The sequence below is a fragment of the Musa acuminata genome, chromosome BXJ2-6, assembly GCF_036884655.1.
Source record: "Musa acuminata AAA Group cultivar baxijiao chromosome BXJ2-6, Cavendish_Baxijiao_AAA, whole genome shotgun sequence".
Lineage (NCBI taxonomy): Eukaryota > Viridiplantae > Streptophyta > Magnoliopsida > Zingiberales > Musaceae > Musa > Musa acuminata.
Genome location: NC_088343.1, coordinates 31,518,719 through 31,540,936, shown reverse-complemented (window position 1 = coordinate 31,540,936; position 22,218 = coordinate 31,518,719). Strand labels below are relative to the sequence as shown.

Sequence of the window (22,218 nt, the reverse complement as noted above, 5' to 3'; positions counted from 1 at the left end):
TATGAGTATTAATGTCATGCTTGCATCACCAAGAGATATATGAATTGATGCTATGATTGCTATAATTTGCATTATGCCTTATTTGTATCATGTAATGATATCAAAATCTTACTTCGCAGTTTTACATGTTGATATCTTACAATATGATGAATTGCTACTATTACCATCATTCAAACCTGTTATGTAAAATTTGAAAATGAATGTCAAGCCTTGACATCATCTTCAGAGAGAAACATCATGATGGGAATCATGATGGGAGTATTGATAAGTTTAAATGATTTTAACTTATCAATATGTCTCTTGAATTCAAAGGTTTTGAATTCAAAAATGACTTATCTCAAGTATGGCATATAGACAGGGGGACTTAAGGTTAACTCCATTATCAATTGATTGTCATCATCAAAAAGGGGGAGATTGTTGAATCTCGGATTTTGATGATGAAGTCAATTGTCATTTGTTATCTAATCTATATGTTGAGATAAGTGTGCAGGATTAACTACGATGAAAATAAGATATGCAACAGGAGTTGTGCCGGAGTCAAGACAATGATCACGTTGGGAATTCGAGAGTTCGACGGAAGTTCGGACAGTCGTCGGAAGTTCTATGGGAACAAATCCGAGAAGTCCATGAGCTTGCCAAAGAAGCTTGTCGGAACTCGCCAAGTGGATCGTCGCAAGTCCAGGAGTTTTTCAAAAGTCCACATGAGCATCACCGAGAGTTCATCGGATGATCGACGGAAGATCGCCAGAAGCTCGCCGGAAGAAGCGATTGACGCACCGGAGCAAGTTGCAGTAAATATCTTAGGAAAAATCATAGTTAGCACAATGATTAAGTTGTAAATGGGAGGTGATCCCATTAATTTAATCTTGGGGAAATTGGGCCCCTGAAAAATCCAAATTGGGCCGAATGGATCAACCCATTCGGACCCTGATTTTTGCTAGGCAGTTGAACCGCCCAAGCCAGGAGGTGGCACCGCCTGGGCTAAGTCTCCGAGCGAGACTGGGCGGTGCAACCACCCCAGCCAGGAGGTGGCACCACCTGGGCTCAGTCTCCGAGCGAGACTGGGCGGTGCAACCTCCCTTGACAGAGGTGGCACCGCTTGGGCTCGGTCTCCGAGCTCTGGCTGAGCGGTGCAACCGCCTCGGTCAGGAGGTGGCACCGCTTAAGCTCGGTCTTCAAGCTCTGGCAGGAGGTGCAACCGCCCCTAACAGGAGGTGGCACCACCCAGAGGCTCAGTCTTCGAGCTTTGCCAGGCGGTGCAACCGCTCCAGTCAAGAGGTGCAACCGCCAGATCTCAGAATTCTGAGAATTGACAGTTTTGAGCTCCAAATTCAAACTGGGTTGGGACCTATAAATGCCCCACCCATTCAGCACTGAAAGGGCAATGAATATACACCAAAATCCTGATCTTGTTTTGTGATTTTTAGAGCTCAAAATTATTGTAAAGGCCAAAAGTTCTTCTTCCTCTTTTCTTCCAAGTTCTGAGCTTTAAAGAGAGGAGAGAAAATTCTGTAAGGGTTGTCTCCTAAGCCCGTCAAAAGGAGTGAAACTGTAAAAAGGTGGTTGGCCTTCGCCTATTGAAGGAAGGCCTCTAGTTGACGTCGGTGACCTCGTCGGTGGAGGAAGCCAAAAATGGAGTAGGTCAAGATTGACCAAACCACTCTAAATCTCGGTTTGTATTTACTTTGAGCATATTATCTTTACTGTAAACCTCCTCTAAAGCTTACTGCTTTCTGCACATATACAATCGGGTTTCAAGCTTTGCACTTTCCGAATCGGCGTTTAGACGTAAAACAGTTTCATCGTATGATCATCATATTTCTGTTTGTGTTTACGTTTTGATTTCTATCATAACTGCAAACTACCTTTATATCCTTGCTTAAACTGCATCTCGCTTAATCAAGTGATTTACGAATAAGCATTTAGATGTAAATCAGTTTTTTCGTACGAATATCATATTTTAGTTTGCGCCTACTATCTGATTAGAATCATAACTGCAAACTGCATTTATATCTTTGCTGCATCTCGCTTAAACAAAAGTTAAAGTGATTTATGAATCGGCTTTCTTACCAAAATCACTTTTAACGAACGAACGCAGTTTTTATTTTTCGTAGAAGGTTTTCCGCTGCACTAATTCACCCCCCCCTCTTAGTGCTCTTAATCCTAACAACATGTACACCTGTTTCACGGATGTCGTCAATGGTCTAAAAGGACTCGGTAAAAGTTTTTCGGATTTTGAGCTTGTCAATAAAATTCTAAGATTCCTTCCAAAGAGTTGGGATCCTAAAGTCACTACTATTCAAGAAGCTAAAGATTTAAATAACTTCTCACTTGAAGAATTAATCGGGTCATTAATAACCTACAAAATGACTTGCAAAGCTATGAATAGTAAGAAGACATCCTTCCAAAGAACAAGAAGGATATGACACTTAGAACTCTAGAAGACCACTTGAGAGAAAACTCAAGTGATGAGGACTTTGACGATGACTTGGCACTTCTAACAAGGAAATTTAAAAAATTTATTAAAAAAAATAAATTTTAAAAATGACTCTAAAAATAAACTTGAACCCAAAAAGGACCAAGTTATTTGCTATGAATGCAAGAAGCCGGGACATTACAAAAGTGATTGTCCCCAAGCCAAGAAGGGAACACCAAAAAAGAAGGCACTCAAAGCAACGTGGGATGACTTAAGCGCATCCAAAGAAGAGGAGTCTAACACCGAGCAAGTTACTCATTACGCCCTATGGCCATCGAAGAGGAGGTAACAAATTTAATTGATGCAGATTTATCATTTAATGAATTGTTAAATACTTTCCATGACTTGTTTGATGAATACAAAACAATTAGTATAAAATATAAATTATTAAAAAAGGAGCATAATATTCTTATTAATAATTTTGATAAATTAAAAACTAAACATAATGATAGTTTAGCTCCATGTATGAAATGTCATGATCTAGAAACTTTCCAAAAGGAGAACTTGCTACTTAAGGACACCTTGAAGAAATTCGAGGTTGGTAGCAAGTCTTTGAATATGATCCTTATAAATAAGGGTCACGTTCCTAAAAGAAGTAGAATTGGATTTGTGAGAAGTCCTCACCAAAATCCAACCACCTTCATTAAAGACCCTATCTGACATGTATCACACTAAAACAAATGCAACTTTTGTTGCAAATATGGACATAGAACTTATCATTGTCCATTCAAGAAAGTTAGTCTAAACAAATTGATTTGGGTTCCTAAAAGAACCATGATAAATTTTCATGCAACATGATAAACAATTTAGATCAGTTTTTTAGGCACCCAAAATTAAATGGGTACCTAAAAATCATCCTTTCTTGTAGAAACATATACTATCACAAGCTAGGAGCAAGAGATGGTATCTTGATAATGGATGCTCAAGGCATATGATCAGAGATCCATCTCAATTCTCTAAGCTCACTAGTATAGACGAAGGCTATATCACATTCGGAGACAACAACAAGGGTAAAATCATGGGCAAAGGAACCATAGATAACAAATCCAACTTTTTTATTGAAGATGTTTTATTAGTTGATGGTTTAAAACATAACCTCTTGAGCATTAGTCAATTGTGTGATAAATGATATATTGTCAAATTCGAATCTAATGCTTGCATCATTAAAAAACCACACAAAAATATATCTATGATTATATTAAAATAAAATAATGTATACACCATTGACATCAATGATCTTTGTAAGGAAATGTGTTTCTTGATTTTGAATGATGATGCTTGGCTTTGGTATAGGAGATTAGGTCATGCTAGCATGAAACTAATCACTCAAATTTCATCCAAAGAACTTGTAAGAGGAATTCCTTATATCAAATTCATCAAAGATAATATGTGTGATGCTTGTCAATTAGGAAAATAAATTAAGGGTAGCTTCAAATCTAAGAACCAAATAAGTACCTTTAGACCCTTGCAATTGATCCATATGGACTTATTCGGACCAATCTCTACATCAAACCTAGGAGGCAGCAAATATATCTTTGTTATTATAGATGATTATACTAGATACACATGGACTTATTTCTTGAAACATAAAAATGAATGCTTTAGATATTTCACCAAGTTTTGTAAACTTGTTCAAAATAAAAAGAGGTTTATGATTTCATCAATTAGAAGTGATCACGGTGGTGAATTTCAAAACTATGATTTCCAAGAATTTTATGAATTTAATGGATATAATCATAACTTCTCTACTACAAGAAATCCTCAACAAAATGGAGTAGTAGAAAGAAAAAATAGAAATTTACAAGAAATGGCAAGAACCATGTTGAATGAACATAGCCTACCCAAATAGTTTTTAGTCGAAGCCGTAAACACTGCATACTATATTTAGAATATAGTTCTAGTTAGACCCTTACTCACCAAAACTCCCTATGAGTTGTGGAACAACAAAAAACCTAATGTTTCATATTTTAAAGTTTTTGGGTGTAAGTGTTTTATCTTGAATGAAAAAGATGCCTTAGGAAAATTTGATGCTAAATCCAATGAAGAAATTTTTCTTGGTTATACTTCGGTTTCTAAAGCTTTTTTATCTTCAATAAAAGAACTTTAATTATAGAAGAATCCATTCATGTTGTTTTCAATGAGATTTTCGAAATCAAGAAAAATGATTTTGATGATGATGTTAATTTCAATTCTTTGAATTTAAATGAAACCCCTTCTCCAACTAGCAACTTGGATGCATCCACTTCCGAACATCCTTACCCAAGGATTGGAAGTATGTAGATTCTCATCCTAAGGAGCTAATCTTAGGAGACACATCTAAGGGGGTTTAAACACGTTCTTCTCTTAAAAATTTTTGTGCCAACTCCGTTTTTCTCTCCCAAATTGAACCAAAATATATTGACGAAGCCATGAAAGATGATTCATGGATTATCACAATGCAAGATGAGTTAAATTAATTTGAGAGAAATAAGGTGTGGAAGCTTGTTCCTAGGCCAAATGACCATTTAGTTATTGGTACTAAATGAGTCTTTAGAAATAAGCAAGATGAATATGGTATCATGGTTAGAAACAAGGCTAGATTAATGGCTAAAGATTTCAACCAAAAAGAATGTTTCAATTACAAAGAAGCCTTCACTCCTGTGGCTCGATTAGAAGCCATAAGGATGCTCCTTGCCTATGCTAGTAATAATAATTTTAAGTTGTTCCAAATGGATGTTAAAAGCGCTTTTCTTAAAGGCTTTATTTTCGAAGAAGTTTATGTTGAATATGTTAGGATCGGAGCGGCACTAAGAGGGGGGGGGGTGAATTAGTGCAGCGGATTAAAACTTCGGTTTTGGAAAAATCTTTCGTACGATAAAAAAACCGAACTTGAAAAGCTTAATAACTTAGAAGCGTATAGAAGCGTAGTGACTAAGTAAAGTAGTTTGCAGTATGTAAATGGCAAGAATAAAATGCAAACCAGAGAAGACGGTAGTTTATAGTGGTTCGGTCAATCGTGACCTACATCCACTCCTCCGATTCCTCTTCCGTCGAGGCCACCGGCATCCACTAATGATCTTCCTTTACTAGGCGAAGATCAACCTCCTTCTTACACCCCTCTTACAATCTCTTACAAGTGGTTCACCCTTTTACAAAGATTTCAATGAAAAGAAAGGAGGTGAACACTCAAGCTATTGAAAACAAGACTTTTCCTAAAGCTTTTCTCAACTTCTAGCTTCTCAAAAGGTTGTATTCTCTGCTGAGAATTGGGGGGTATTTATAGACCCCAAGAGGATTCAAATTTAATCTCCAAAATTTGAATTCCCTTGAGTTCTCGAGGCTGGCGGTGCCACCGCCTGTCGACCGTTGCACTGGCGGTGCCACCGCCCGACTTCTCGGGTGCTGGGCGGTGCCACCGCCCAGTCAAGCGGTGCCACCGCCCAGCTCTCGGGTGCTGGGCGGTGCCACCGCCAGACCCTTACAGCTTACTAGTTTGGGCTCCAAACTTGGCCCAAACCAGTCCAAACTCGGGCCCAATTGGCCCCTACTTGGGTTATAGGATTAACACCTAATCCTAACCCTAAGTAACGTGCTAACTACAAATTTAAAGATATTTTCTAAGCTATTACAAAGTCTGCAAGTCAAGACTTCTTTCGACGAGCTTCCGGCGAACTTCCGGCGGTCTTCCGACAAACTCTCGGAAACCATTCTGCGGACTCCCGATAAGCTCGTAGACTTCACGATTTGATCTCGGCGAGTTCCAATGAGCTTCTTTGGCAAGCTCCGATCTTTCTCGGTGAGCTCCGTGAACTTCCGACGAACCTTTTGGCGAGCTTCCGAAAAACCCTTCGGCAAGCTCCCTACTCATTCTCGGCTAGTTCCGGCAGCATTCCCGACGAACCTTCGGACTTCCGTCGAACTCTCGAACTCCCAACGAATCCTTCGTGCTTGACTCCGGCATTTTGTTTCGCTTTATGTCTTCATCGTTATCGTAGTTAATCCTACACATACAAGCCAAAACTCTACTCCGATCTAGACAATTATTACAACGCGAATTGACATTCTGTTGCCCGGCACGTCATTGGTTGGCGCTTCGTCCGATTCTTCGGTGCATCATCCTCTCTTGCGGCTTGTTGCCCAATCGACAGTTGACCTCCGCAACCCCAATATCCTTGGCGCAATTCCACTCTCCTTGGCCCGACACCCGACGTCCGAAGCCTTCTGCCGTCCAATACCCTAACGTGATCTCCTCCGGCACAACGTCAATTCCTCCTGCTTTAACTGTCTAATCCTGATCGAGTAGACCTGCATCACTCAAAATGCAGTTAAACATATAAACACAATCAATTAGTTTTATCATCAAAATCCGAGATTCAACAGAATAACCTCCCGGATTTGAAAATAATAGCCTCCCTAATCATGTGTTTAAATTAACTAAAGCTCTCTATAGTTTAAAACAAGCCTCAAGGGCTTGGTATGAGAGACTTAGTTTTTTTCTTATTGAAAATAATTTCTCAATAGGCAAGGTCAATACTACATTGTTTATCAAAAATTTTAAAAATAATTTTCTCATTATTCAGATTTATGTTGATGATATTATCTTCGATTCTACGAATGAATCTCTTTGTAAATCTTTTGCTAAAACTATGAGCCTTGAATTTGAAATGAGTTTGATGAGAGAATTAACATTCTTCTTAGACTTACAAATTAAACAACTAAGCAATGACATCTTTATTAGTCAAACTAAATATGTTTTAGATTTGCTAAAAAGATTTAATATGGATAGCTCAAAAGCTATCAACACTCCTATGAGCACCTCCACTTAGTTAGAAATTGATGAAAGTGGAGAAAGCTTCGATCAAAAAAGTTATAGGGGTATGATAGGAAGTTTACTTTACCTCACTGTAACTAGACCAGATATCATGTTCAGCATAGGACTTTGTGCTAGGTTTCAATCGAACCCTAAGATATCTCATCTCAAAGCAGTTAAAAGAATACTTAGATATCTTAAAGGTACCACAAATCTAGGATTATGGTATCCAAAAATTAAGAATTTTGAGTTAATTGCTTATGCTAATGCGGATTTTGCTAGGTGTAGACTAGATAGAAAAAGCACATTAGGAACATGTCAATTCTTGGGACATGCCCTTATTTCTTGGTCATCTAAGAAATAAAATTCGGTTGCATTATCAACAACCGAAACTGAGTATATTACAGCTAGTGCATGCTGTGCATAAGTTATGTGGATGAAAAACACCTTAGAAGATTATAAAGTTCATCTTAAAAATATTCTCATTAAATGTGATAACACAAGTGCAATATGTTTAACAAAGAATCCAATTCGACACTCAAGAACAAAACATATTGATATTAGACATCACTTTATATGAGATCATGTCACTATTCATGATGTAATTATAGAGTTTATTGATACTAAATATCAACTAGCTGATATTTTTATAAAGCCTTTAAGTGAAGAATAATTTGATTTCATTAGAAGAGAATTAGGAATGTTGATGTGTCCGAATGCATGAACTTATTAAATTTATTTTTTGAACTTTCTTGATTCAATGATCAATCACTTAATTGCTATGATGTGAATTTTACACTATTACATGCCTTAATAACATGTTGGAAATTATGTGTTTTGGATGTAAAACTTCCAGGATGATGAGCATGTTTTACCTTCATGATTCTGTTTGAAAATCCATAGCAAAACCTTGTCCAAATGAATGAATGTGTTAAATTTCAATTTCGGACTTTCTTGATCCTAATAATACATGATTTAGTATTTCTCTTCCAGACTTAATATAGCTTTCATAAGCCTATGTCATATTAAGTTTGTTTCATATCATTGATTTTTGACATATGGAATCAATTAACAAATGCATCTCTCATAGATTTACCTTGTGAAAAATATTTTTTTCGAGAAATGGATTTGATAAAATGATTCCTTCTTGATAAGGAAGATTTTTAAAATGAAGTATGATTTAATCTCTTATCATTTTAACTTCATTCAAGTAAGTTCATAATGGCTTTCCTCCTTCATGCAAAACGTTAATGACAAATAAAAAGGAAGAAGCAATGAAAGATGTTTCATATCTTCATGTCATGTTTGCTTGAAAATTTTGTATCCTATCCCTTATTGTTGAAAAATGACATGAACCTTTTTATGACATGAATCGTTACCACACTTATGCTTAAATTTTGCTTAAATCATTCTTCTTTTTGATGATGACAAAAGGGGAGAAATATGTGGTAAATTGATTATAGAATTACTATAATTGCTATATTTGCATTATGTTAAGATATCAAAAGCTTGCATCGTAATTTTATGATATTGATATTTTAAAATATGTAGTAAATTAATAATAGAATTGCTATATACGTGAAATATTTGCATTAATGAAAAGATATCTAGAGCTTACATTATAATTTTATAATGTTAATATCTAGCTATGTGATGAAATGCTATGTTTGCTATACACTTGAAATGTTTGCATTATGTTAAGATATCAAGAGCTTACATTGCAATTTTACAATGTTAATATCTTACCATGCTATGATTGCTATACACTTGAAATGTTTGCATTATATTAAGATATCAAGAGTTTACATTGTAATTTTACATGTTGATATCTTACCATATAATGAATTGCTATGATTGCTATCTTTCATATTTGAAATGTAAGACGTGAAAATGGATATTAAGCCTTGACATCATTTTCAGAGAGATACATTATGATAGGAATCATGATGGGAGTATTGATAAGGTTAAATGAACTTAACTTATCAATATGTCTCTTGAATTCAAAGGCTTTGAATTCAAGAATGACTTATCTCAAGTATGGCATATAGATAGGGGGAGTTAATGTTAACTCCGTCACCAATTGATTGTCATCATCAACAAGGGATAGATTGTTGAATCTCAGATTTTGATGATGAAGTCAATTGTCATTTGGTTATTTAATTCATATATTGAGATAAGTATACAGGATTAACTACGATGGCAGTAAGACATGCAGTAGGTGTTACGCTAGAGTCAAGACCAAAATCATGTTGAGAGTTCGAGAGTTTGACGGAAGTCCGGACGGTCGTCGGAGGTTCTGCGGGAACAAATCCGAGAAGTCCAAGAGCTTGCCAAAGAAGCTCGTTGCAACTCATCAAGAGGATCGTCGCAAGTCCAGGAGTTTGTCGGAAGTCCGCCGGAGCATCGCCGAGGGTTCATCGGATGTTCATCGAAAGTTCTCTAGAAGCTCACCGAAAGAAGCGATTGACGCACCGGAACACGAGTTGCAGTATTAATGTCTTAAATGTCGTAGTTAGCATGAAGATTAAGTTAGGAATGGGAGGTGATCCCATTAACTTAATCTGGGGCCAATTGGGCCCTTGACAGACACAGATTGGGCCGAATGGATCAGCCCATTCAGACCCAGATTTCCTGACCGGCGGTGGCACCACCAGGGCCGGCGATGGCACTGCCCAGAAGCTTAGTCTCTTAGTGAAGTCAGGCGGTGGTACTACCCCTGTCAAGCGGTGGTACCACATGAGCTCGGTCTCTGAGCAAAGTCAGACGATGGTACCGCTCTTATCAAGCGGTGGTACCGCCTGAGCTTGGTCTCCGAGCAGTGTCACGCAGTAGTACCACCCAGTTCTGGCGGTGGTACCGCCAGGACCCCGAAAATCCGGGAGATGACATTTTTGAGCTCCAAATTCAAACCAGTTGGGGCTTATATAAACCCCACCTTTTCCTACATGAAAGGGCACTGAAAGCTTGCATTTATTCTGAGAATTTAAGAGCTTAAAAGTGTTGTAAAAGGCTAGAAGTTCTTCTCCCTCTTTTCTTCTAAGTTTTGATCATTCAAGAGAGGAGTGAAAATCTGTAAGGGTTGTCTCCTAAGCCCATCAAAAGAAGTAAAGCTGTAAAAGGGTGGTTGGCCTTCCCCTATTGAAGGAAGGCCTCTAGTGGACGTCGGTGACCTTATCGAAGGAGGAAACCAAAAGTAGATATAGGTCCAGATTGACCGAACCACTTTAAATCTCGATTTACATTTACATTTTGCTCCTTATCTTAACTGCAAACTACCTCCATTGCTTTACATCAACTATACTTCCGTTTAATCTTAAGTTGAAGAACTTTCTGAAATGGTTTTCATCGAAAATGATTTCATCGTACGAACGTCATTTTAATCGACGAAAGTTTTCCGCTGCACTAATTCACACCTCCCACCCCTCTTAGTGCTTTTGATCCCAATAGCATTATCATTTAAAACCAAAAAAGTAACTTTCATTGTGACAAAGATCAATAAGCCATAAATCATAAAAATCATCATGCATAATTTTGAAATATAAACTCATTATGCATGACTTCAAATCATCATTATATTATTTCATCAAGCATGAGTTCATTAAACATAAAGCATTTTTAATCAAAATCAAAAAGCAATATGGAAATCATCAAGACACATATTATTGCTTCTTAAAAGGATACATAGGATTAATCTTATTAGGTGTACAAGCATTAGATTTAAATCTAACATTTTGTTCCTTTATCATAAAGCATGTAATTTTCATGATAATGTTTTTTATTTTTTTACTAACTAATTTAAAAATAACTCATAAAAAAGCATCAAGTAATTTTAAAATAAAGTAAAGGAGTTTCGTTTGAGTTGTTTACCTCATTGTCGAGAGTCACCAAAGTGAAGTTCACCACTTCGTCTTCATCGGTTTACTCCTCGTCTTCGGATATGCTCGATTTATCCTTTGGCAACTTCTTCAGTTTTATGTACTTGTCTTTGGAGTGACCCGGCTTCTTGCATTCATAGCAAGTAGTTGTATTCTCTTTAAGTTTGTTTTTATTCTTTGATTCTTGTTTTAAGAACTTTTTAAGCTTTATTATAAGAAGTTCAAGTTCATCATCACTTGAGCTTTCGCTCGAGTGATCTTCTTTTGTTTGAAGTGTAGGAAGGTTGTTCTCAAGTTCATCATATACCACATAAGTCATTTTGTAGGTCATCAACGACCCAATAAGTTCTTCAATCGAAAAATAGTTCAAATCCTTGACCTCTTGAATGACCGTTACTTTAGGGTCCCAACTCTTTGGAAGAGATCTCAATATTTTGTTAACAAGTTCAAAGTTCGAAAAACTTTTATCAAGAGCTTTTAGACTATTGATGACATCCATAAAATAGGTGTACATGTCTCCAATAGTCTCGCTTGGTTCCATATGAAATAATTCAAAATCATGCATCAAAATATTTATTTTAGAGTTTTTAACTCTACTAGTGCCTTCATATATGATTTCGAGTGTGTGCCAAATGTCAAAAAGTCATTTCATAAGTAGAAACCCGTAGCTCCAGCATTTAAAGAAAAAATCTTCTTCTCCAAATTATTCTAATTGTTTATTAGAAGAGAAGATATTTGAAATTTGTTTTCGACAATATCTCATAAATTTATATCAATAAAAAGCAAGAAAACTCTCATTCGAGTTTTCCAATATGTGTAGTTCGTCCCATTGAACATAGGAGGACGAATGATAGAAAGTCCCTCTTGAAATCCGAAAAAAGTCATTTCTCTTGGTTGTTAAACCAAATGAGAAAAACCATGGCTCTGAAACCAACTGTTAGGATTGAGTCGGCACTAGGGGGGAGGGTGAATTAGTACAATGGATAAAATTACATCGGTTTGAAATTCTTTCATTCGATTAAAACCAATTTCGGAAAGATGTTAACTTGAAACATGTTCGTAAGAGTGTGCAGCTAGAGTAATAAGGAAGTATGATAGTTTGCAATAAATGTAAATAGCAAAGCAGAAATGCAAACCAGATTTTATACTGGTTCGGTCGTCGTGACCTACATCTACTCCCGATTCCTCTTCCGTCAAGGCCACCAGCATCTAGTAACGATCTTCTTTCAATGGACGGAGATCAACTACCCTTACAACTCGATTCTCCTTTTGACAGGTTCAGGAGAGAATCTTTACAACCCCCTTCACTCCTCTCTTAAACAATACTAACACTTAGAGCTTGAGAGGAGTTTTCACAAGATTACAACAGTATTTTTATTTCTTTTTGCTCTTAATTCTTGTGTCTTCTAACCAGAGATGAGAGGGGTATTTATATACCTCAAGTAGATTCAAACTTGGAGCCTAAAAGTGTCTCATCCCCAGTTTTCGGGGTCCTGACGGTACCACCACCTGCAGCACTAACACTAAGCAGTATCACCGCTTGACACCCTGCCACTGGGTGATACCACCGCCCAGTTTGGCGATACCACCGCTTGACAATCTCTCAGAGTCTGTGTCTGGACGATACCACCGCCCAGACCGGCGGTACTACTGCTTGACATAGTCTCGGAGAATGTGCCATGACGGTTTCACTTGTTGGGTCACTGTTTGGGTCTTTTCACTTGGCCCAACAAACCCAAACTTGGGCCCAATTGGCCCCTAATTGAGTTGGCCCAATTCCAACCCAATTATGTGCTAATTACAAATTTTAAGACATACACTAAGCTAAATAAGTCCGGTAAGTCTAGGTTTCTTCCGGCAAACTTCCGACGATCTCTCTACAATATTTCAACGGACTCCCGGCAAGCTCCTGGATTTTATGACGATCTTCTTAGCGAGTTCCCACTAGCTTCTTTGGCAAGCTTCAGGACTTCTTGGTCAATTCTGATAGAACTTTCGATGAACGTCTGGACTTCCGACGAACTCTCGAACACCCAACAAAATCTTGTTCTTGACTCCAGGACTTCATTTTGCTTTATACCTTAATCGTTATTGTAGTTAATCCTGCACACCTAAAACCTACTTCAATCTAGACAATTATTACAAAGCTTGAATCAAATGTTGTCCATCAAGTCATTGGTTCATCGACGCTTCATCCAATTCTTCGGCACATCGTTCTCTATTGCTGCCTATTGCCCAATCGACTAGTTGACCTCCGCAACTCGATTTTCTTGGCGCAATTTCCTCTCTTCTTGGCCCTATGCTCGAACCCATGGCCCGAAGTCTTCTGTAGATACATCAACTAATCTTTCAATGCAACATCCAATCTTCTGGCATGTTCTACTCTAGCCCAACATGATTCTTCCTACTTTAATTGTCTCTCCGTGATCGAAGCTTCCTGTGTCATTCAAAACATAGATCAAATCATAAACACTATCAATTGGTTTCATCATCAAAATATGAGATTCAACAATATTAATTATAGCTCGAACCTTTTTGGGGTTTGTATTTATCCCCTACTAGTGAATGATGAAGCTGACGAACTTGCTAGAATTGACTCCGAAGGTGCACTTGGTGGGGTTGAGATGTATGCCGAACTTCTTGAGCACTCGGAACATCTCAGCCAAGTCTGCTAGATGGGTGCAGGCGAGCTTGCTTTTCACGATCATGTCATCGACGTACACCTCTATGTTCCTCCCGATCTGGTGCTTGAACATTTTATTGATCGTCCTTTAGTACGTCGCTCTAGCATTCTTTAGTCTGAAGGGAATGGCCTTATAATAGTAGACTCTTGGTCAGTGATGAAGGCAGTGTACTCTCGATCTTTGGGAGCCATTTTGATTTGGTCGTACCTTGAGAAAGCATCCATGAATGTGAGGAGCTCGTTCCCCAACATTGCGTCGACCAGTTGGCCTATCCTCGGGAGTGGGTAGTAATCTTTTGAGCATGCTCGGTTAAAATCGGTATAGTCAACACACATCCTCTAGCTTCCATTATATTTTTTTGACAAGAACTACATTGGATAGCCATTGGGGATAATTTGCCTCGGCTATGAACCCTACTTCCAACAGATGATCTGCTTCATCACTGACTGCTCTTTGTCAGTCGAGGGCAATCTTCTGAGGCCATTGCTTCACCGGTTGTGCTTGGGGGCAAACATTCAAGTGGTGCTGTGCGACCTTCAGATCAATACCCGGCATGTCTCTTGGCGACCAAGCGAAGACGTTTGCATTTTTTGTCAAGAAGTCAATAAGCTAGACTCATTCCTTCTCTGGGAGCTTGAACCTGACCTTCACAACTTTGTCTGCCCGACTTTTGTCAAGGGGAATATCTAGTATCTACTCGGTTGGCTCAGAATGAAGTTGCAGCTTGGTAGCATCTTGGGGGTTGGACACGGATGACTCTGGTTTCAGCTTTTTAGGCAACGTGACAGCTGCTAGATAGCATTGCTTTGACTCTCGAGGATCGCTCTTTACTTCTCCAATCCCGACGCGAGTTGGAAATTTCACTGCTCGATGATAGGTGGAGATGATAGCTCTCATCTTGTTGAGGGTTGGGTGGCCTAAGATGAGTTGTATGCTAAGGGGAGTCTGACCACCATAAAAGTAATTATCACAGTCTTAGACCTTGGCTCCTCGTCGATGGTGACCTATAGGGTGGTAGTGCTGAGGGGCGAGACAGAATCTTCGGTGAACTCGGTAAGAGCCGAGGTCATAGGGGCGAGGTCTCTTCTGGTCAAGCCAAGCTTTTCGAAGGCATTGAAGTACAGGACATCGACGGAGCTTTCGGTGTCTAACATTATCCTTTTGACTCAAGCATTAGCAATCCTGACCAAGATCACCAGGGCATCATCATGGTCGGGATACTTGGCTTCCCCCACTATAAAGGTGATATCGAGCCCATCCTGTTGCCAGGGATGCTTTTCCATGGTTGCTCATGCGTAGGCTTTTCGCCCTGATGTGCTATCTCCCCTGGAAGCTGGACCGTCGATGATGACGTCGATCTATTTTTCAACGGGGCCTGAGGGGTGTGGGGAAGATTCTCGTTGCTTTTTGATGTAGTGTCCGAGATGCCCTCTGCGAATGAGCTCCTTGATTTGGTTCTTTAGGTCGTGGCATTCCTTGATGTCATGGTCGTAGTCGCAGTGGAAACGATAATACTTGGAGCGATCTCTGAGCTCACACGGAGCCTTCATTGGGTTGGGTGCCCTCATGAGACCCCTCTCTCATATCTAGAGGAATATCTTTATTCTGGATGAACTCAAGGGTAGGATAGGTGGCCTTGGAAGCTGCGGCTTGAGTTGGTCGAGCCTTCTCCTTGACGGGCCCGAGGGCTGCCCTCGAGATTGCACCGCGCGAGGCCTTTTTGTGCTCTTCGTGCTTTCCCGCCATTAGGGCCTCAACGGTAATGTACTAGTTTGCACATTGGAGTATCTCGGGGATGGTTGCCACCGGCTGCTCGATCAGTGACCAAAAGAATCTAGACAGTCGTAGGCCAATCAAGAATGCTTGCATGATCAGTGGGGTGTGGTCATCTAGGACTCCTCGAATTTCGGAGACGAAGCGAGCAACAAAGTGAGAGAGGGGTTCGTCGTCCTTCTGACTTAGGCCGAGGAGCATGACTACAGATGGTTTTGGCCATGCACTGGCTAGGAAATTGATCTTAAATTCCCTTATGAACTAGTCAAAAGATGAGACCGAGGCCGGCTTGAGTCGGGTGTACCACATCCGAGCTGAACCCCGTAGAGTGGTTGAGAACTCTCGATATATTAGGGCATCAGAAGTACCATATAGGGCTATCTGAGCCCGAAAGGAAGCGATATGTTCTATAGGGTCAGAGCCATCGTCGTAGGCTTCGAGCATAGGGAGAAAGAAGTTCAGCGGTATTGGTTTGTCCTGAATTTCTTATATGAAAGGGGACCCTATTGAGGAGGCTTCCTTGGGCTCTCCTTTGGACTTGTAGAACTCCTTCTAGACCTCATCCAACCGTTGATTGACCAAGTGCAGCTGAGCTCGGAGAGAGTCCATCGAGTCGGATGATAGAGTGTTGGGCTCGAGGGAGCTCAGGGTGGTGCGTCGAGGCTTGGAGCACTATGCTCTAGTGTGGGCCTCGGGTTCCCCGATTGCTCCTCTAGCAAAAGATTGACATCCACTGCTCTAGGTTGCTAAGGGCCCGGAGATGGCACTCGGGGTTCGGTGGCAGGCAACGTTGGGTCCCATGGCGACAGCGGTGGTCGGGACAATACCGACTACTGGGCAAGTTGGTGGATAGGGGGATGATAGCCTGCATCATCCCTGCTAAGGTTTGGACTTGGTGTGTGAGGCTAAGGAATGCCTCGGCTGAGATGGTAGGTTACCCCATGGTGGTCCCGGGAGGCGACAACCTAGGATCATTGAACAACTACCAATAGTAGCCTGGGGTCGTGATCGAGGTGTTTACTTCTGGGCTCGGAGGAAGTGGGGGCTGTCCTTCGAACCCAAAGGTCGGGTGTGGCTCTTCTCCGGGACGCTCTCCCGGATTGTTCGATTGGGGACGTTCTTGTAATATTGGACCCTCCTTCTAACACTAAAAATATTGGTGAACCTTTACGTCGTGGCCAAAATGTCAACACGGTTCGGTCCGATCCCGGATGCGTAAAGTTGCCAACACGGAAGCTCGGGTGGAAGAAGTGAGCGTCGGGTTGGGTTGAGTTGTGGGCTTCGTCGTTTACTGCTTCGTCGCCGGGCTCCTGCACTTAGGTCGAGGTTAGGAGGGGGATTTTCTGACTCGACTCTTCCGAAGCTTAAGTTAGAGTGGGACGGAATAAGAGAGAGTTGGGTGTTCGAAGTCTCCTCTCATTGGTTAGAGGATTGACTTTTATACCTACGATTGAGCGATTGGTTGTATGTGGTCCTTTAATGACTGGGGACTCCTCGGGAGGATGGCTTATATTCTATAGACAAGCTTTGATCGACCCGTATGGGTTAGTGTCATCTCGAGTTTTGCGAAATAGCTTTGGGGTGTCCGACGTTGTGTGGCAATGCTATGGTCGATGCCATCCTAAATTTTACAAAACGACTCCGAGGTGTCCAGTGTTGACCTGTATAGCACCGAACAATACAAAAATCACGTGATCGCCTCATTCAGATCTAAGGTATCACTCTATACCAGACTGAAGATCGTTTATATATTGTCACGTGAATAATGTTAAAATATATCATATCGAAAGTTGTTACAGCGAGACAACATGTTACAACGAGGGACCAAAACTTTGACCACAGTATGTGTATTTACCAGGTGAAACAAAAGCTGCAACTTAGCACGTACAGCTGGCCCCGCCCGTGTGTCCTCTGCTGTACCAACAACAGTGAGAGGGTTGGAGGACACAAGTAATCTTTAGTTATGGGGGAAAAGTACGAAACATTCAATTCCATGGTTAAAAGATGGGAATTTATAATAGAGTTGAAGACATCCTCTGTGACTCGGATTGGATCATCACCAAATACGTACATCACACATCGGGCTAAAATGAAAGCTCTACTGAAGATCTACCATAGCATGCATGAAGAAGAGAGTGTAGAGCATTTGACTGACTAAGACAATTTTTTCTCCTTTTTTTTTTTTCTTTTTGCTGGAGATGTGTACAAGAGCTAAGATAGCAAGGATAACAAGTTCTCTATCGACTGCCAAAAGGAGGGATTGAAACTACAACCCCCCAAGCAAAAAGAGAAGAAAGAAGAAGATTTTGAGCCATCATCATCATCATCATCATTAATTACTCTGAATCACTATCTAAGCTCTCCATTGCCTTCAATCCAGCTCTCTTCTGCACGCACCAAAACCAGCTATCATTAGAATTAGAGCCACCGTAAACCAAAAAAAATCACTTGCCTTAAAAGAACAACTCAGGTCCCCATAAGGAAAAAAGTCAAAAAGGAATGACAAAGAGGAGGGAGGCGGGGGCATCTTAATTGAGCCCATCAATGTAGCCACCCCCACTCACCAGACATCACCAACTATCATTATTATGTTTTCAAACCAAACAGTCAAAAAAGAAGAGCCATGCACATGATTTATACTCGTGTCTCAGGAAGGCCGAGAGGTATGGGAAGACATGAACTGTGTTGTACATTGGAGGTAGAGATAGATGGTTGAGGGAAACAAGTTACCTTCTTCACACTTTTCTTCTCCCTCACTTCGTATCTCCCTCTTGTCAAGTCCGAAAGCCACATCCCTGGAAAACAGTACTGAACACACCAAAGCCCACATCACAATCCCAAACGATTAAGACTTTAGTTTGTTTTATATAGTTTCTGTGGATCAAGAAAGAAAGAGATAATAAGCCATACAAAAAAAAAAAACAATTCTAATGAAGCTTAAGGAATAATCTCATACATTAGTGATGTATGAGATTATGGATGGATGGATGGATTGATGGAGAAAGAGAAGAATATTAGACCTGGAGGGCTTTTTCGATGTTCTTGGCCCTCTTCTTGGGCCTGTGGGGTAGCTTAGTCCCCTTCATGGCAAGGAAGTCATCCTCTTTCTCCTTCCTGGAGAGGGATACATAAATCCTCGGCCACTCGAACTTATCCAGATTCAGCTTCTCACCCGCCGTCATGGTGCCGCCGCCGCCACCCGTTTCTCGGTCCGGTGCCCGCTTCGACTGTTCTGGATTCGCAGAAACATCTGCTGCTGTGCAGCCGTTCAGGGTGGCCTTGGCTGAAGCCTTACGGGACTTCTCCGGTGGGGATGCCGGGCAACGCCTCTCAGTACGAGTCAGGCCGCTCGATGAATCCTCGGTGCCTCTGATCATGGGGAGATGGCGGACAAAACAAACAAACAAAAGAGGGGTTTAGAAGAAAGCAAAGCAAAGCAAGCAAGCTGAGTCGAAGAGGGCAAAGAACCTGTGAGCCTACTATTAACTTTAGATGCCACTCAAAATGAGATGTAAAACAGTATTAACCTACAAAGCCCCACACATACAGGTTTACTGCCTTGTTGAATCCAGGCCAAAACACAAACAAAAAAGTAGTAGAAGCTCTTAAAAGACAATAATACCTTCTCAAACATCAGAAAAGCAAAGCTAACTGATAACATGTCTCTCAAAAACAACGACGAAACAAAAACAATGCCAAGATAAAGGGACAGAGATGCATCATGGTGGGCCAGCAAAGCCAATCTCCCTGAACAATAAAGGCCGACTTGGAGGTAGTCATGATGTAAACTGAACAACAGAGAAAAGGAGAGACTTTGATAGAATGCGCTTATCTTGTTAGGACACAAATGGAGAAAAAGGAGAGACGACAGAATTAGAGTTCATTTGTTTTGATGATTAACACAAATGGACGCAGGAAAGTTCCATAAAATTGCCTCATCAAAGGATGCTAGTATGCTTTTTTATCTTGTTCGGACAGGGCTTGTAGCTGTACCACAAAGGATCAAAGCCTTGCAACTGCGTCCACAAAAAAGCAACATCATCTAACATGGAAGAAATTAACAGCTTTATAAAAAGACGGCCACAGATTCTTACAAATTTCCAGTCACTTCACACCAAAAGGGCAATCTTTATCTTCTATCTGACAATATTACACGAGTTTTAAGAAACAATTCCTGGCGAAACCACCAAAACAGAGGCCGCTCTCTCAACATGGAGATATGGACACAAAATAGTGGACAGAAATGAAATAAAAGATTGAAACTTTTTTATACATAAACTATAAAATTAAGATACAGAAGAGCTAAAATAAATTAAAGATGTGATTTTTTTTTTTTACTTCACTTTGTATTCAGAAATACGTCGAAAGAGTAGCAAAAACATGAGCAGTAGAAAAGGAGAGGGGGAAGGGAAGACTAAGATCGAAGAATATGATAAGAAACCACATGCCTGGTGATCAGAGGACGGTGGTTGGCGCCCATCGAAAACGAGCCACAGGACGGAGGGGGCATCACCGTGGCCGCCGATCTCAGCTGTATTTTATGCCTCGAGTGGGTTGCGGGGGACGCCTCCGCCCTCGAACCGCGGGACCTCTTGTTGTGCCCCCACTGGAGCAGGACGTCGCCGCCTCCGTCAGGGCTCAGCCCGTTTACCTCACGATGGTAGTGGTGGTTCTGAGCCTTCGCCGCCGTAGCAGTGGAGGAGGAGGGCGGCCGGTCGCTGGACCGCGCCGGTGACGAATCCGAGGGGAAGGAGCAGGGTTGGTCTCGTGGTGGGGAGGGATTGGCCGATCCTGACGCGGATCTCGCCAGTAGAGATGGCTTTGCTTCGGAAGTGTAGTCGAGAACCGCATCGTGTTCCTTGCAGGGTCTCAGGCAAGGTTTCCTTCCATTACCGAGGGGAAGCACATCCGGAATCACTCTCTGGTATCTGCGCCACAAACATTTGCATGCAAGAGGTCGCTGTAATGGCATCAAATCTGCATCATGTCTCGATAGATCCAACCAAATATCCTACATAAAGAGGCCTAAAAACAAAAAATGGAGATCAAAATGCCCTTCAAATCTATGGAAACGCCGAAAAAGAGGAGAGCTTTTTGGCTCAAATTGAATAAGAACAAAGGATGTTGTTGGGACGAGCACTCGACATTGACGAATCGCTGTTCCAACGGCAAACGTTTACCAGCCGCCAAAGAAGTATAAATTTGGAGAAGAAGAATGCCTCGACCAAGAAGCCAAACAGAAAGGAAAAACATCACCAGCAAGCCAGAGTAGTCTTATGCCTCGCTATCAATCCAACAATAGAAGGGAGAACGAGGGCAACGACAGCAGTGTCCCAAACTGTGTCCGGAGGAAGAAATCATCCCAAAAATGCGTGAAAAATAGATCGATACAGATCACGAGGGAAAGTTCAAATCTTAGAAGACGACGCGATCCTTCCAGAGCTGAAATTGGGTCATAGGTGGTCTCCTGTGGACAATACCGTGCCAAAGACTACAAACTAAAGACACACCGGAAGAAAGAAAACAATCATAAATCCTAGAAAACGATGGATCGCAACCATCAGTAATCTACCGGCTCCTCGGAGAGACAGTCGGCGACAAGTACCCAGAACGACGATTAGATTTGGAACCGTTTTGAGCCAAACTAGAAGCCCCAACAAAGTTTTGCTGCAGCCGATAAAGGAGATCGGCGGCCACAAACCTGCTGGAGCTGGCGGTCCAATCACCAGGAGGAAAGGAACACATTCCACCTCCTCCACCTTCCCTCCTTGCACCGATTGCAGGCCTCACGAAACCAAATCGGGAAAAAGAACTCCAAAATTAGACCCTTATCAAAGAGGAAGAAAAACACGGGAGATCTGTGCGAACCTCATCATGCCCCAAAGCGGGATCGATTCAAGGACCGGTCTCACCGCAATCCATTTCACAGGAACTCGCACATTGATGGCGTCCTTCGAGATGCGGCAGCTGCCTCCTCCCCAATCTAGTTTTGTTGCCACCACTACCGGCGCTATCTGCCTGAAGCAGAAGAAACCAATTTGGGAGGAAAAAAGGAAGAATGGCAGGCAGAGAGAGAGAGAGAGAGAGAGAGAGAGAGAGAGAGCTCAGCAAGGGAGGAGTAGAAATGGGGATAAAAATAGCGGCTTTGGAGCCAACATTTTTACAGGATGCCTCCTCTACTCTTTGTTCTTTACAGATCGAACCCTGCGGCTCTAAACTGCAAAACAAAAGCGATGCGGGTCTCGATCGATTAGATATCAAACCCGGTCGGATCGGGTCAAATTCGAATACACGATTCGATTCGATCGAATCATGAGTTGGATCGATCCAAAACCATACGATCCAACAGCTTTTATATTTATTTATTTTCTTTCTATATTTTTCACTAAATTACTGATACAATTAATTATATGTACCATTATATAAACAATTATGATACTAATAAAATATTTAAAATCACTAAATCGCCATTAAAATGAAAAAGAAAATAAATTTTTATTTGACATGCGCCGTTGCTTCTTCTTTTACTCCCCCATCTCTTCAAGAAAATTACAGTAGGAAAGTAATGATTTATAAATTTATATTATGATATTAACCCGAGGCGCAATAAATGAGATGTAT

The 22,218-nt window shown here is 40.9% G+C and overlaps 1 protein-coding gene across 3 annotated transcripts; it reads right to left on the bottom strand.

Annotated features, from left to right (window-relative positions):
* Positions 1 to 17,748: 17,748 nt before the first annotated feature.
* LOC135585009 (uncharacterized) lies at positions 17,749 to 21,701 on the bottom strand. Of its 3 annotated transcripts, XM_065113502.1 has the most exons (6): positions 21,466 to 21,700; positions 21,299 to 21,382; positions 20,046 to 20,525; positions 18,618 to 18,966; positions 18,328 to 18,405; positions 17,749 to 17,984 (listed from the first exon to the last, which is right to left on the bottom strand). In XM_065113502.1, the coding sequence occupies exons 1-6, from the start codon at positions 21,471 to 21,473 to the stop codon at positions 17,934 to 17,936; spliced, it is 1,050 nt and encodes a 349-aa protein (XP_064969574.1). In that variant the 5' UTR covers positions 21,474 to 21,700; the 3' UTR covers positions 17,749 to 17,933. The 3 variants fall into 3 exon arrangements, with proteins under 3 accessions (XP_064969574.1, XP_064969576.1, XP_018682512.2); XM_065113504.1 differs by lacking the exon at positions 21,299 to 21,382 and having other exon boundaries at positions 21,466 to 21,698; XM_018826967.2 differs by lacking the exon at positions 17,749 to 17,984 and having other exon boundaries at positions 18,336 to 18,471; positions 21,466 to 21,701.
* Positions 21,702 to 22,218: the final 517 nt, after the last annotated feature.